The 15,019-nt window shown below is 42.9% G+C and overlaps 2 protein-coding genes across 3 annotated transcripts; one reads left to right on the top strand and one right to left on the bottom strand.

The window, feature by feature from the left end:
- Positions 1-1,285: 1,285 nt before the first annotated feature.
- On the bottom strand, positions 1,286-8,404 carry LOC123311371. 2 transcript variants are annotated; one of them, XM_044895281.1, is made up of 7 exons: positions 7,817-8,404; positions 7,643-7,765; positions 6,156-6,327; positions 5,046-5,294; positions 3,370-3,650; positions 1,771-1,955; positions 1,286-1,587 (listed from the first exon to the last, which is right to left on the bottom strand). In XM_044895281.1, the coding sequence occupies exons 5-7, from the start codon at positions 3,423-3,425 to the stop codon at positions 1,301-1,303; spliced, it is 528 nt and encodes a 175-aa protein (XP_044751216.1). In that variant the 5' UTR covers positions 3,426-3,650; positions 5,046-5,294; positions 6,156-6,327; positions 7,643-7,765; positions 7,817-8,404; the 3' UTR covers positions 1,286-1,300. The 2 variants fall into 2 exon arrangements, with proteins under 2 accessions (XP_044751216.1, XP_044751217.1); XM_044895282.1 differs by having other exon boundaries at positions 7,643-8,404.
- On the top strand, positions 2,541-3,254 carry LOC123311372. The gene is made up of 2 exons (XM_044895283.1): positions 2,541-2,973; positions 3,094-3,254. Coding segments are annotated over exons 1-2 (423 nt in total). The 5' UTR covers positions 2,541-2,552; the 3' UTR covers positions 3,096-3,254.
- Positions 8,405-15,019: the final 6,615 nt, after the last annotated feature.

Raw genomic sequence — 15,019 nt, 5'->3', positions numbered from 1 at the left:
TTTATTCAGATCAGTTGAGTGACTGATTTGCTGATTGCGTTGAGTTAACCTATCTTGAGTTATAATAGAACATCACTGGTAACCTTAAACAGAACCGAACAGTTAACCAGCTATTTCTGATAACCGCACAATATGGAATTGACTTATGATTTTCACCGCTTATGATTTTCACACGCTTATGATTTTCACTTGAATAATAAAACTGACTGTGTTTTCTTTTCCCTTTCCCCATTTGATTTATTTGCTGGTTGACAAGTGTTCATTATAACTCTGATAGTTTATTGTGATTATAACCGCATTGGACTTGTTGTTTCTCTGATTACTTTATTTTATTTGAAACCGTTGATACACTGTTGGTGAATTATTCCCTTTGAATTAGGTGAGCTTGAACCGAAAAAACTTCAGAAAGGTAAAACTGTAAGTGAACTTGAACCGAAATAATTTTCTTGGCTGTTAAAACCGATAGTGGACTTGGTCTGAAATATTTTGTTGTCAGGTAACCTATTTCTTCGAACAAGTGTTAGGTTAACAGTGAGCTGTCAAGTGACCGATAAATAGTGAGTGATAGAATAATAGGTGCTTCCTCGATTGGACATTGATTATTAATCCGGGTTTCAGTGAATTTTTAATCATTCATCCGGGCCTCAGTGAATTTTATTGAATTAATTATCCATCCCGACTTTAGTATTCATCCGGACTTCAGTGAATTTTATTGAGTTAATTATTCATCCGGGTCTCAGTGAATTTTATTGAATTAATTATCCATCCGGACTTCAGTATATTTTTGAATTGATTATTCATCCGGACTTCAGTGAATTTTATTGAGTTAATTGTTCATCCAGGCTTTAGTGACAGTGATATTTAATCGGACTTAGTGATACTGAAAGATTATAACCATTGTTGAATTATTCCGTGTGTTAGCTTTGAACTTCAACTTTACATTATTTCATACCGGGCATCGAACTTGTTGAGTGTGTTACTGGATCGTGAGTCGGGTGGCAAGATAGTTGAACTATATGTCATTGAACATGGATGTGAACAGGCTGCTCAGTGATGAATTGACTTATGAACTAGAACTGAGAGGACAGTCAATACCAAGCACTGTGATGAAAAAGCGGAGTCTACTACGACAAGTGTTACGGTCAGACATACCGCTACAGCCTTGCACATCAATGAACCCCACACTGGATATCGACATTTGCCAAAATAAACTCACCGATCTAGTGGAAGCACTTCAGAATTTCAACCACGCTAATGCGGCTAACGAATTTTCGCGAATATTCACAAGATTAACACACATTCAGGGAAGACTGAATTTTATTATCACTTCCGATGAAGCACAGTTACAACTGATCGAACAACTGAAGGCGACTACAACTAAGGCCTTGGAGACACTGGAGCAACTGAGTAGTAGTAACACCCGTGGACAGCCATCCAGACAGCAGGAACGGTCCCTCTTGGATGTGGAGGTTCCCAGTTCACCTGGGATGTCCCCGATCCAACCGGAAAGAGCTGAAACATCCCTGATTGATCTTGGAGATGGGGTCAATCTTCCGACAGCTGCTGATGTCTCACATACTGGTACACCTGTAAGGAATAAAACATTAGAACATGTCATGAACGAGACAAGGCGGACATGTACAGCATTACTGCGGCAGTTGCCGGCAATACCTGTCACACAGTCACAGGACTGTGGGACAGCATCACCTGAAGGTCCGACACCAAGAAGATGGATTAATTCTACCCGCAGAGTGTCTTTTCCACACTTACCTGCATCTTGTGTGAGCTCTGGCAGGACCATGACCAGAGAGAGAATACCATTGGAGCCGGAACCTCGACCGTCACCGGTGCCAACCATTCCTGTCCACAAATGGAATATTTCATTTGGTGGCACAGGTAGTGTGGGCGGCTTCATCGAGGAGGTGGAGAGATTGGCCGAATCTCGTAAGGTGCCCCTAGAACAAGTGTTCGAGTCAGTTTATGAACTACTGCGGAAGGATGCCAGGGATTGGTTCATCCCCGGGAGGGGTACATTCAGGAACTGGCAGGAATTCAAGGAGCAACTTAAGGAAGCATTTTTACCGGTGAACTATGAGGAGAACCTGTTGGAAGAAATAAAAAGGAGAACGCAGGGTCCTGATGAAAAGCTGCTGTTGTACGTCACTCGAATGCAGAATTTGTTCCAGAAGCTAACATACAGTAGACCAACCGAATCGGAGTCGGCCATATCTCCCAACACACTGACTCCCATGACATCGACTGCCTGGAATGATAACCGACCGCTTGTCGAAGTTAAGATAGCCGGAGAGCACTACAAAGCATTAGTTGACACTGGAGCCACGAAGAGTTTCGTAAGTCGGAAAGGGGCAAAACAATGTGAAAGCAAGGGAATCACCGGACAACATGTTGAGAATGGTTTCGTGGTGGTCGCAAATGGTCATCCCACGACAACACCCAAACTCTACACTACCGCCGTCCACCTGGCGGATTATTCCTTGACCGACATTAGATTTTTGTTGGTGCCTGATTTACCAGTAGACCTCATACTAGGAATGGACGTACTGGGAGTGTACAATTTTTCCCTTAACCTTAGCACCGCCGAGTGCTATCTGGAAGGCCGACTAATCTCCAAACCAACACCTAAAGTGGGAAAAACTGTGGAGGTACACGCCACTGGCGAACACTTACTGGAACTGACCAAGGCACAGAAAAAGAAGTTGGATGCTTTTCTCGCCAGAGAAATGAAGGAGTTCGAGAAGCTGTCCGGCACCACGAAACTGATAGAACACAAAATCAAACTCAAACCTGGGACAGAACCGATTAAACAGCGATACCGGCCACAGAATCCGAAGATGCAGGAAATCTTCAACCAGGAAGTAGACCGAATGCTGGCTGAGGGAGTTATTGAGCCTTCTAAGTCGCCGTGGAGTTCACCTGTTGTGTTAGTCAAAAAGAAGGACGGTAAATACCGGTTTTGTATCGATTTTCGAGCAGTCAACGAAGTGTCCGTTAAAGATGCGTATCCGTTGCCGTATATTTCGGGAATCTTGGACAAATTACGCAGAGCCAAATACATTTCGACGATTGACTTGAAACAGGGATACTGGCAAATACCGTTAGAAAAGGATAGCCGGCCTATTACAGCATTCACGGTCCCGGGAAGAGGACTATTTCAGTTCACCGTCATGCCATTCGGCTTACACGCAAGCCCAGCCACGTTCCAGAGATTCCTGGATACCGTAATCGGTCCCGAAATGGAGCATAAAGCGTTTGCCTATCTAGACGATATAGTCGTTCTAGGGGAAACCTTTGAAGAACACATGGAGAACTTAAGGGAAGTATTCAGACGACTAAGGGAAGCCAACTTACGTCTCAATCCCGACAAATGTGAGTTTGTCCGGAAGTCTCTGAAGTACCTGGGACATGTCGTCACTTCCGAAGGCATCTGTACGGATCCGGATAAAGTGGCATCCATAGTGTCATTTCCTGCTCCCAAGACTGTCCGAGAGTTACGCCGATTCCTGGGTGTTGCGAGCTGGTACCGTCGATTCATCGAGAATTTCTCCAATGTAGATTCTCCGCTAACCCTGCTACTCAAGAAGAAACAGCGGTGGAAATGGGGAGAAGACCAGCAGAAGGCTTTCGATATCCTGAAACACAAGTTGACTGAGTCACTGATATTGGCTTGTCCGGATTTCACCAAACCGTTTGTGGTACAAACAGACGCCAGTGATACAGGCCTAGGTGGAGCTCTAACACAAGTGATAGATGGAGAAGAAAGGGTAATTGCTTATGTTAGTCGCACATTAAACCCAGCCGAGAAAAACTATTCAGTATCCGAGAAAGAATGCCTCGCCATCGTATTTTCCATAGAGAAACTACGTCCGTACCTAGAGGGATTCCATTTCACGGTCATTTCCGATCATATGAGTTCAAAATGGTTAAATTCTATAAAATCACCGTCGGGAAGAATTGCTCGATGGTCCGTTTTTCTTCAACAGTTTGATTTTGAAGTACAGTACCGTAAGGGATCCCTGAATAAACTTGCTGACAGTCTGTCCCGGAATCCCTTACCGTCCGTAGGTTCCGTATACCTGGCCGAAGTGGAAATTCACTGCCGATGGTACAACAGGAAACTACAGGAGGTTCAGAAGGACCCAGGAAATTTCCCAGATTATGCCATAATCGATGGGAAACTGTTCCGACATTTTTGGGATGCATCAGACTTCACGGAAATTGGAACTGGACAACCCTGGAAATTATGCGTACCCACCGAACAGCGTTCCGAAGTACTGAAGGAGAATCATGATTCGGAACTAGCCGGACATATGGGGATCGCCAAGACAAGTTCCAGGATTGCCCGGAATTACTACTGGCCTGGTATGTTCCGAGACATTGCGAAATATGTTAGAAACTGCACTTCGTGCCAACGCTACAAAGTTTCGCAACAGAAAACTGCTGGGAAGATGCAACCACACAGGATGGCAGATGCACCATTCAGGGAAGTATCTACAGATATCGTCGGACCGTTACCCCGAAGTAAAAAAGGTAATTCTTACATTGTGGTCATGCAAGATCGCTTCACGAAGTGGATCGAGTGCCGCCCGTTGCGAAAAGCTACAGCCAAAACCGTTTATTCTGCGTTATACGAACAAATCATCCTTAAATATGGATGTCCGTCCGTTGTTATCTCCGATAATGGAGTACAGTATGATAGTAAATTATTTAAAAACAGCCTTCAGGAACTGAATATAGCTCACAGATTTACCCCACCGTACTCGCCACAGTGTAATCCGGTAGAAAGGGCAAATCGAACCCTGAAAACTATGATTGCACAATTTTGCGAAACCGAACAGAGAAACTGGGATGAAAAGTTAGGGGAATTAGTTTTTGCTATTAACACCGCTAAACAAGAGCCTACCGGGTTTACTCCGGCTTTTCTGAATTTTGGTAGGGAACTAAATGTCCCTAGGGCGATTTATTCGACAAACCCCCAAATTGAGGAAAACAGTAACCCAACCGAGGTAAATAGAGACATGACTCACCGTACAGAACAAATCCGGCACCTACAGGAAGCACATGAGTTTGTGCAAGCTCGCTTGTACAGGGCTTTTGAACAGCAGGCTCATCATTACAACCTAAGCCGTAGAGAAGTTCGCTTCCATGTAGGTGACAAAGTTCTCCGTCGCACAAATCCGTTATCATCCGCTGTCGACAGTTTCGCAGCTAAACTGGCTGCAAAATTCGCCGGACCGTATACCGTTATTAAGGTAGTCTCTCCTGTAGTGTATGATCTGAAAGATGAACAGGGTAAGAAGGTTACCAACATCCATATTAAAGATTTAAAACCGTTTCACTCAGGATAGAGATATTTTTACTATTCACCCGTTAATCAAACATGATCCCCAGTCATGTGAAATTTCGTTTTATTACCGTTCCGTTAACCATCACACCGGTGATTTGACAAACCCTTTGTCAATATCCTGACAGCAACCGTCACCGTATAAGATTTCATATCCTATTCAGTTCACCGAACAAATCAGTATCTACCATGTCATCTAACTAGAAACAATACTTTCTTTCTACATTTTGTTCAGTGGATTGAATGGATTCATGATACCGTTCAAGCTTTGCAATTACAATTGGAAAACATAAATTCATTTGGATAAAGCCAATCCGTTCAGCAACACCGACATGTCAAAACGATATAAATTGTCATCTGTCTGTGTTTCTGAAAGGTACATCCTGTAGACAGAGCAAAGCACAGCTTGAAATCCGTTACATTAATTATTCTGTGAATTCACAAGGTTCCGAGACAAACCGTTGCTTTAAATATTGTATTCAGAATATTTAAGATGAATTACAATTAACAAATACTAACCGTACTACCTTAAAAACTGGATAGATAGTCCGAATTGTATCTAGTTCTCTACTACTGTTCTCCTGTGTAACTTTTTCTATGAAATTGTAACACCGATACTGGTGAAAGTGCATATCCGTGATCTGTTCAATTAATTCTACCCAAGAAAACTGGAAAAAGCTCTTTATACTGTCAATGTTCTACTGTTAAAACATAACCTGTGTGGCAATTAAGTATGTTCTAGGATATCAATTACTCCAACAAGATTTAAATGAAAGTTCAGCTGTTAACCTACCTAGCAGGGACTGTCGGATCAGAGAGCCTCCACCATTCCTCCATCAGGGATTACGTTCCAACTCCGAACAATATTCTGGCACACAGTGAATGTCCACATCCACCTCCAGTGTTGTGAGAGGGTCCAATTCACCTCCAACCAAGAGTGATTTCAAGCTTGGGTACATTTCCACCTACAACGTTCATTCATTCATTGCTGTATCCCGTTACCGGGAATGAATCTACAAAAAGAAGAAGAAAAAAAAAAAAAATTCGAACAGACTTGTAACTTCTTAGTGCTAGTTGCGACTGTGTGCCCTCCTGTGACTAAGGAGACCCAACCGCGACCTGCAGATCCTTCCACACTCAGGGCATGGATAGTCTCCAACCAGATCTGGCCGCCGCTGTATCCTTCTCGATTCTCCACTATAACTGTGGACCAAAGACCTCCACTGTGACCTGTCTAACGCTAGTTGTTCCCAGTTATGATTAGCATTAACTGATTTTAGGGATTGATGTAGTGTATCCTTAAACCGCTTATACTGGCCTCCTGGTTTCCGGGCTCCCTCAGTGAGTTCGCCGTATAGAGCTATTTTGGGGAGTCTTGTGTCTTGCATCCTCAGAATGTGGCCGCTCCATCTGAGTCGGGCCCTCGTTACTTGAGTCTCAATTGTTGTACAATTCGCGCGCTGCAAGACTTCTGCATTCGAAACTTTGTGGAACCATCTGATGTGCATTATCTGTCTTAGATGACGTTGCTGCGTCTGTTCAAGCTGTTTAATATGTCGCCTGTAGGGAGTCCAGCTTTCGCTTCCGTAAAGAAGCGTTGGGAGGACCACTGCTCTGTAAACAGCTGTCTTGGTCTTCAGATTGAGGTCGTGATTTTGGAACACTCTGTCCTTCAGCTTCCAGAATGCCCGTGATGCCGAATTGATACGGTTGTGTATTTCCGTGTCAAGGTTAGCCCTAGTATTTATGAAGCTTCCCAAGTATTTGAACTGCTCAACCTGTTCTAGAGTTTCATTGTCCAGGCTGATATCTGTTTCAAGGCTTTCTGGCGGACTTACCAGGATTTTGGTCTTGTCAATATTGAGTCTAAGGCCTAAAGCTTCGTATATATGTTTATAGGTGTCCATCATTATCTGTAGATCCTCTGAGCTGCTAGCGATGAGTGAACAGTCGTCTGCATATTGAAGTTCCGTGATAAACTTGGTACGGGTTTTTGCTCTGAGGCGCTTCAGGTTAAACAGGCCTCCATCAAATCTGAATCTTATCCCAACACCTCTTACGGGCATGCTCATGTCAGCAATTATCGATACAGCTATGGCGAAAATATTGAACAGTAAAGGCGCTAATACGCAGCCTTGTTTTATTCCAGTGTTGGTTGAGAAATGGTCGGTTGTAGAGCCATTATGCTCCAACGAGAACACAAGTTAGTGAATGGTTCCTCCCACTTGAAGTACTAATCGAAAGAACTTTGGTTTGATGAAGGGGATATTCGAAACTCACCTGCTTGACCCATCTTCGTAGTCAAATGATACACCGAACCAACATCCAAGAAGGAAACAGTGCCAACAAGTGGTCAACGTCAAAGATGCCTCATCAGCCCATTTCATCGTGAATGATAGTTCCCTAAAATCCAACCGTTAATAGGAAATGGAACAATCGATATGGAGTACTCACCGTTATATGTTGCCATCGATTTCATTTCCCAATTCTGGAGTAATTTCATTTCACTAAAAGCACGTTGTTTCTGACAGATACCACAGAACCAGCGACAGTCATAGAGTGCCACGGAAAAGGTTATGTCAAACGTCTACCAACAATCGGATCAAAGATCACACGCACTTCGGTCCATAGCCAGGGACGACACCTATCACGGAGCGTAACGCAGAGCGCAGAGTATGGATCGTGGATCATGGATCGGAGAGAACCGCTACATGGAAGGAGCGCCTACCGGACGATTACTGAACTACGCCTGTGAGCAGATCCGGATATCACTTCTATTGTACTGTTTAGATTAGGATGAGAACTCTGTAAGGGTGAGATAGCGAGCACTTAACCGACTTGAATTTCCGATTAATTTTTCTTTTTTTTTGATGGGCCAGTTACCCCTTATTAAATTGAACTTGTGTCTTCAACGCAACTTCAATTTTCCCCAGGGGAGGGGGATGTAACTATACTTGATTGTTTTTTGGTAAAAATCAAGCCTCGTTTTAAATATCCGTTTCCCTGAATTTTCCAGTTGAAATAATGCAACACCGTCTGATGGAGATTTCAGTTTCAATATAGTTATTCCGTTTCATTTTGGAAATATTTTTCAGAATCCTGATGAATAAATTCAAATTCCGTACAATTGAAATTTCCATCATTAATCCGCCGCAAGAATTCAAAATAAAGAAAAAGTGTCTTTCTGCATTCGGCGTTGTTTTTCTGTCCACAAAAACACACCGAATTCAGTATAAAACATCGTGGATTGCAGATAACGACAGTTTCTTTTACCGATAAAGAGATAACCGCCACCGAGAATATTTCTTCTGGGGAGAATATTCGAGAATTCTGAATTTTGAGTGCAATTTTGATCACGTGACCGTCCACATGTTGGAGAGTTAATAAATAGGGCCACACCACCAGACGAAGATAATTCATTATTATTCATTCGGTAGTCAATCTGCGATTCTGTATTCTAGATTCATTTTTCAGTCCTGATCCGGTAGTGATTCTGTAATTGATTCTTTTCTCGATTCAGTAATTAATTCATTTCCGCTTTTTAAGTCTTTCTTCCTATTAGAGTTTTCTTTTGCTTTTCTTCATTTTTTTTGCTTAAGTGGTGGTGTGACCGTACCGGAACAAACTGTAAGTCTTTTCTTGATACCGCATACTTCGTGATTCAAAGTTGCATTCTTTTATTTGTTGAATTGTGTTAATCCTTGCTGTTTAACGCAGACTTCTGTCGCTTGGTTCTCTGGTGAACCAAGACCAGTCGACGGAAATCTCGAAGTTTTTCTACTGGTAATGCTTGGCGTGTGACACCCAAGGTTGCCACAGAAAGATCACAGTAGCCTATCCCGTCCTACCCCATTTGTGTTCCGTTTAGACTTCCCGTTAAACGCAGACTTCTGTCGCCTGGCTATCTGGTGACGGAAACCAATCGGCAGATTTTTCTGAACCACCATAAAGTCCTCTACCCGCAGGCTCTATATTACCATTCATTACGCCACACCCTGTATATGTACATGTAGAGTCTGCAGTGAGAAATAAAGGGTATGACTTTAGCCTTGCGGCTTTCACACTCCTCTCCAGAGGAAAATTCACTTATCCCAGATATCAAAAGGATTAAGCTCTGTTGGAGCCCTTTCCAGGTTTTCGGGCTCGTGGTGGTGGTCGGGCTCGTGGTGGTGGTCGGGTCCGGGTCGCTCCTCGGCTTCCTGCTGTAGGTTGGATTCCTGCTCCACCCGCACTTCCTGTCGGAGCAGATGGTGTTCCTCTGCATTCCCCATGTACTTGCGTACAGTTCTCGCCGTTCCGAGCAGTACCGCCTTCTGCATGACTTTATAAACATTTTCGTCCAACTGAAGTCTCCTCAAGTTCTCTAGTAGTTTCTTCGGTATCAGGCCTGTAGATGAAATGACAATAGGGATGGTCTTTATATCTTTCAGCTTCCACTGTCTTCTGGTTTGTTCCTCGAGATCTCTGTATTTTGAAATTTTTTCAGTGTGCCTATCTAGGAGATTCTTATTATTTGGAATTGCCACGTCGATGAATAGTGCTGTGTCCTCATCCTTATTGAGCAATATGAGGTCTGGTCTATTGTGGGTTATTTTCCGGTCTGTGAGAACCGTGCGATCCCAGTAGAGCTTGTGATGTTCATTTTCCAGCACAGCATCCGGATGGTAATTGTAATAAGGAACCTTTTTCGAAGTTAGAAGTTGGTGTTTTAGTGCCAATTCTTGGTGAAGAATCTTGGCAACAGCATCATGTCTATTTTTGTACTCCGTGCCCGTGAACTTCTGACATCCCCCGGTATGTGCTGGATAGTTTCATGTGTCGCACAGCCATAACGACAGCTATCGTCCGCCACTGAGGCATCCTTGGCGATGTATTTCATGTAATTTCTTGTTGGAATCACCTGATCCTGGATGGCGAGCATGAAGCCCTCTGTCTCAGGAAACAACCTTCCGGAAGTCAACCAGTAGTTCGACGCAGATATGTCGACGTAATCATGGTTGACCTCGTTCTGGTGCCTCCCATGCAAAGGTTTGCCAATCAGTTTCTGCATTTTACTTTCTGCAGAGTGTTCGATGGTTTCCAAGTGATCCTGCTGTAGCTTTAATGGTGTAGAACTAGCAGCAACACGAACTACTCGATGGAGTTCTGACGAAGCTGCCTTCCTCAAGAAATATTTTCGAAGTCCTTCAATTTCCTGGGACATACGGTTGGCCAAATCAACAATTCCTCTACCCCCAAGATGTCGTGGCAGCTCTGTCCGTTCTATTGAGCTTTTGGGGTGATGTTTATTGTGTTTAGTCAGCATCGTCCTTATTTTTCTCTGTAAAGCTGCTTAATCGGTGGTCGTCCAAGAGATAATACCAAATGAATAGCTCAGCGCCGAGCAAGCGTAGGTGTTAATCGCTTTTATCAGATTCTTGCTGTTGAGACCAGTTCTCATTATCCTTCTCAATCTTCGGGTGAACTCCTCCGTTAATTATTTCTTCATCTGGGTCTGATTGATTTTTCTTGCCTGTTTTATGCCTAGATACTTGTATGTGTCTCCTTCCTTTAATGCTTCAATTTCTGCACCTTCCTTGAGTTTGAACGTACCATCTTCTATTTTCCCTCTCGTTATGTTTAGCAGTCGACATTTTTCTAGTCCAAACTTCATTTTGAAGTCTTCCGAGAATCCTTCCACCATTTTCAGCATCAGTTGCATTTGTGTTTTGGTAGATGCGAAGAGTTTCAAATCGTCCATGTAAAGGAGATGATTCAGTTCCATCCTAGTTCTACTGCCGCTCTTGATGGAAAATCCGTAGTCCGTAGGTTGACATGGCGTTTTTCAGGAACTCAACAATATTGGGATCCACCTTGTAAATTTTCAAGATCGTCAAGAGCCATTCGTGAGGTATAAAATCGAATGCTTTCTTGTAGTCTATGTACGCAGCGTAAAGATTCCTTCGCTTGGAGAACGCTTGATTGCAGATAACTGAATCTATTATTAGTTGTTCTCTGCAACCTCGGCTGTCTTTGGTGCATCCTTTCTGTTGCATGGCGATGTATTATTCCTTTCGCAATGGTTGTGAATTCGGTTTGAAATGCACGATGTGATTAATTTGTACATCGTTGGAAGACATGTGATTGGTCGGTACTTTGATGGGTCTTCTGTATTCCTTTGGTCTTTAGGTAACAGGTATGTTGTGCCATGTGTAAGGAATACTGGCATTCTTTCAGGATTTTCAATGACATCATTTATTGCGGAGGTCCATTTGTCATGCATGATCCAAAGTTTCTTGATCCAGAAGTTCTGCAATCCATCAGGCCCAGGTGCTTTCTAGTTGTGCAGTCCTCTGATAGCTGATTTTACTTCTTCAATTGTGATCATGTCATGCTGCATCGGCTCATATTTTCTAGCTTCAGATTTTTCATCTTCAATCCATCCGGTATCTCCATTGAACTGAGGTTTTGTTGATAATTGTTCGGTCCAGAATTGTTCAATGGCTTCCTTTGGTGGTAACTTTCCATTTTCTCCATCAGACGATGTGAGTGACCGGTAGAAAGTTTCTTCCGACTTTTCGAATGAATTATTGTCTCTTTTCCGGCTATAGTTGCTTTTATATCTCCTCAGGCGTTCTGCATACAGACTCAATTTTTGCTTCAGAGTGTCGAGGCAATGGTGAGCTGAAGCATTCTCCGTCTCTCGTTCTGTGTGTGTCCTGTTTCTATCCATGATCTCTTTGGCAGCTTTCACAACCTTCCTTCCTCGATTCCCGTTCAAGTACTCCGTCAGTCGTCCAATGTCTCTTCTTAGCCTTTCTGTTTTGTGTTGAAGACGTTTCTGCCATGCTGGCGCGTGTAATTTGTGTAATTTTGGACCATCGTTGTTCGTTCGGCGAATTTTTGCCTCTATGGTTTTCGCTGTCGTTAGCGCAGCACAGTAAAAAACTAGATGCAGATATTCCAATGAACTTCCGTTCTGTAGGTACTCAGGTAAAACGTCCCTATTCAAGATGTCGATTATAAGTGACAGTTTCTTGGATGTATTGAGTCGTGGAGGTGCTACTCGATGAAGAGGATCTGTTCCTTACAGTTCGGCAAAGTATCTCCTCATGTCAGAGTCAACTTGTCGGTGGAGCTCTTCCCTATCGTCCTGGTGTTCAGGCTCACTTGCGTTGCAAGATGGACTTTCAGTATGAGTTTCTTCTGCCTGTTGTTGCCCAGGCATGTGAATTTCATCAGAGGTGTTGGTGTTATTCTCTATTGCAGGCGGACGCTGAAGTTCTCGTTTAATTGCGTCGATTCGGGCCGTTGGTATTAGTTCATTTCTCAGAATTATGCGGTACTGCTCCGCCACTCGTTGTTCAGTGACATTGAGATTTGGGTAGGCGTTGCAGAATTCCTCATGGAGCCTTTTTTCATAGTTGTTCGTGTTCTGCCCTAGTCCCGTGATGGAGTTATATATGCGCACAATAGTTTCATTCATGGACGTTGTCCACTTCATGCGCTTTCTAACTAACCCCGCTTGGGTGAGCACTGGCTGAATATCCTGAGCAGCACCTTCAGCGGTTCGAGTCGGCAATTGAATTGGACTCGTTGGTTGCTGTTGTTGTATTATTATCATCTTACCAATAGATATCAAGTTGTAATGGTGAATAATAAACTGCCCAGCAAACACTGAAATCCAGTCACTGTACAAAAACTGCACATCGTTGCTGCACTTGACTGCAGTGACGGTAATGCAGTAACTGCACCAAAAAGGACCGTATATGTCCCGGTGGACTGTGCAGTTGTGCAGTTGTGCATGTACAGAACAAACTGCAGTTGATATACAGCCACAGCTGCACTTTAAAAACAGCGATGGTATTGCAATCACTGTACAGCAAGCTGCACTTCAAATGCAGCAGTTAGGTGCTAAAACTGTACAGCAATTTGTGCTTCAAATGCAGTATGTACTTTGCAAAAACTGCACACCTAGCTACACTTCAAATGTAGCAGTTAAGTGCGAAAACTGTACAACTGGCTGTATTCTATATGCATTTTGGTCACTGGGCAAAAACTGTACAGCAAGCTATATTTTATATACAGTAGTCACTGTGCTCAAACTGTACAGCAAGCTGCACTTTGAATGTAGCAGTCACTGTGTAAAAACTGTACAGTAGTGTACAGCAAGCTGCACTTTAAATGCAACAATAGCTGTTCAAGAACTGTACGACAAGCTGGGTGCAGCAGTCAATGTGCAGTAACTATATCGTTAACCAGTAACATAATGAACCCTAGCAGCTACCTACGAGAATCGCCGAAGCAGCGTAGTTCGTGCCTGCTATAAACTCCGGTTACGTCGACGGTATAGAGTATTGCGTCGCTGGTGGCGCCATCGTTTGGTATATGCTGCACCGCAATAGACGTGTATGCTACCCTGTGATCACAACCGTTGAGAGCAGTGATGCCATCGTTTGGCTACCTGTATTATCAATACAGAAACTGTACAGTAACTAAATATCAAGTACTGCATTTTTAAATGCAGAATTATAAATACAGAAACTATGCAGTCCCTGTATGTCAAAAACTGCATTTTCTAAATGCAGAATTATCGATACAGAAACTATACAGGCACTGTATTTCAAATAATGCATTTTTGAAATGCAGAATTATAAATACAGGAAGTGTGCGGTTACTGTATATCGAAAACTGCATTTTTGAAATACAGAGAATAACTGTATATAAAATACTGTTTTTTTTTTTAATGCAGATTTATCAATACAGAAATTGTGCAGGTACTGTACATCAAAAACTGCATTTTGAAAATGCAGAATTATCAATACAGTAATTCTGCAGTTACTGTACATCAAAGATTGTATTTTGAAAATGCAGAATTATCAATATTGAAACTGTGCAGTTACTGTACATCAAAAACTGCGTTTTTAAAATGCAGAATTATCAATACAGAAACTGTACAGTCACTGTACGTCAAAAACTGCATTTTGAAAATGCAGAATTATCAATACAGACGAGTCTGACTTTTCCCTTCGCTATTAGTCATGGCGGGTAAGCCCTTGGTGTACTGAAGGGAAAGTCCCGTTCACCCCCCTGTCCGCGTTTCGCGTCATAAGCGTTGAATCCGAAATCTCTTCTTTTCTATCAGTCATGGCGCGTAAGCCCTTGGGGTAGAGAATAAGAGATACCGCTCGTTGTCAGTGAAATCCCGTAGTTGAGTTAAAAATAGACCTTTTCTTCGCTATCAGTCATGGAGCGTTATAGCCCTTGGGGTAGCGAATAAAAGTCTTGAATAGACCCGCCCTGGTTAGGTTTCCTTTCTGGAGAAATACAATTACATCTCGATACCGTATAGCAAGTCATTTCACTTCGCGAGGTCATCCTTAGTATTCATTTCGTCAGTTCTGGTTGGCGCATTTTATTGAACAACTTTTGATTTTTCACTGCACCCGGTATGAACTTCATAGAGTGCTCGTGACCGGATAGAATTTCCCGAATGTATGTTTGCTGATAGATTCGCTCATATTTCATACCCACAAATATCTCCGTTGTATATATAATCAGTTTCCGAAGGTGTGAATAAACTAGAACATAATTTGATTTTAACTACTTCGTTATCGCTACCACCAACAGCGAACTCTGTCTGCGACTAGCAGCTACTCTGGTAGGTTTGCTATTCTT

Source organism: Coccinella septempunctata, chromosome 4 (genome assembly GCF_907165205.1).
Source record: "Coccinella septempunctata chromosome 4, icCocSept1.1, whole genome shotgun sequence".
NCBI classification, from domain to species: Eukaryota; Metazoa; Arthropoda; class Insecta; order Coleoptera; family Coccinellidae; genus Coccinella; species Coccinella septempunctata.
Note: the sequence above shows the minus strand (reverse complement) of the source record. Positions and strands in the feature narration are given on the sequence as shown.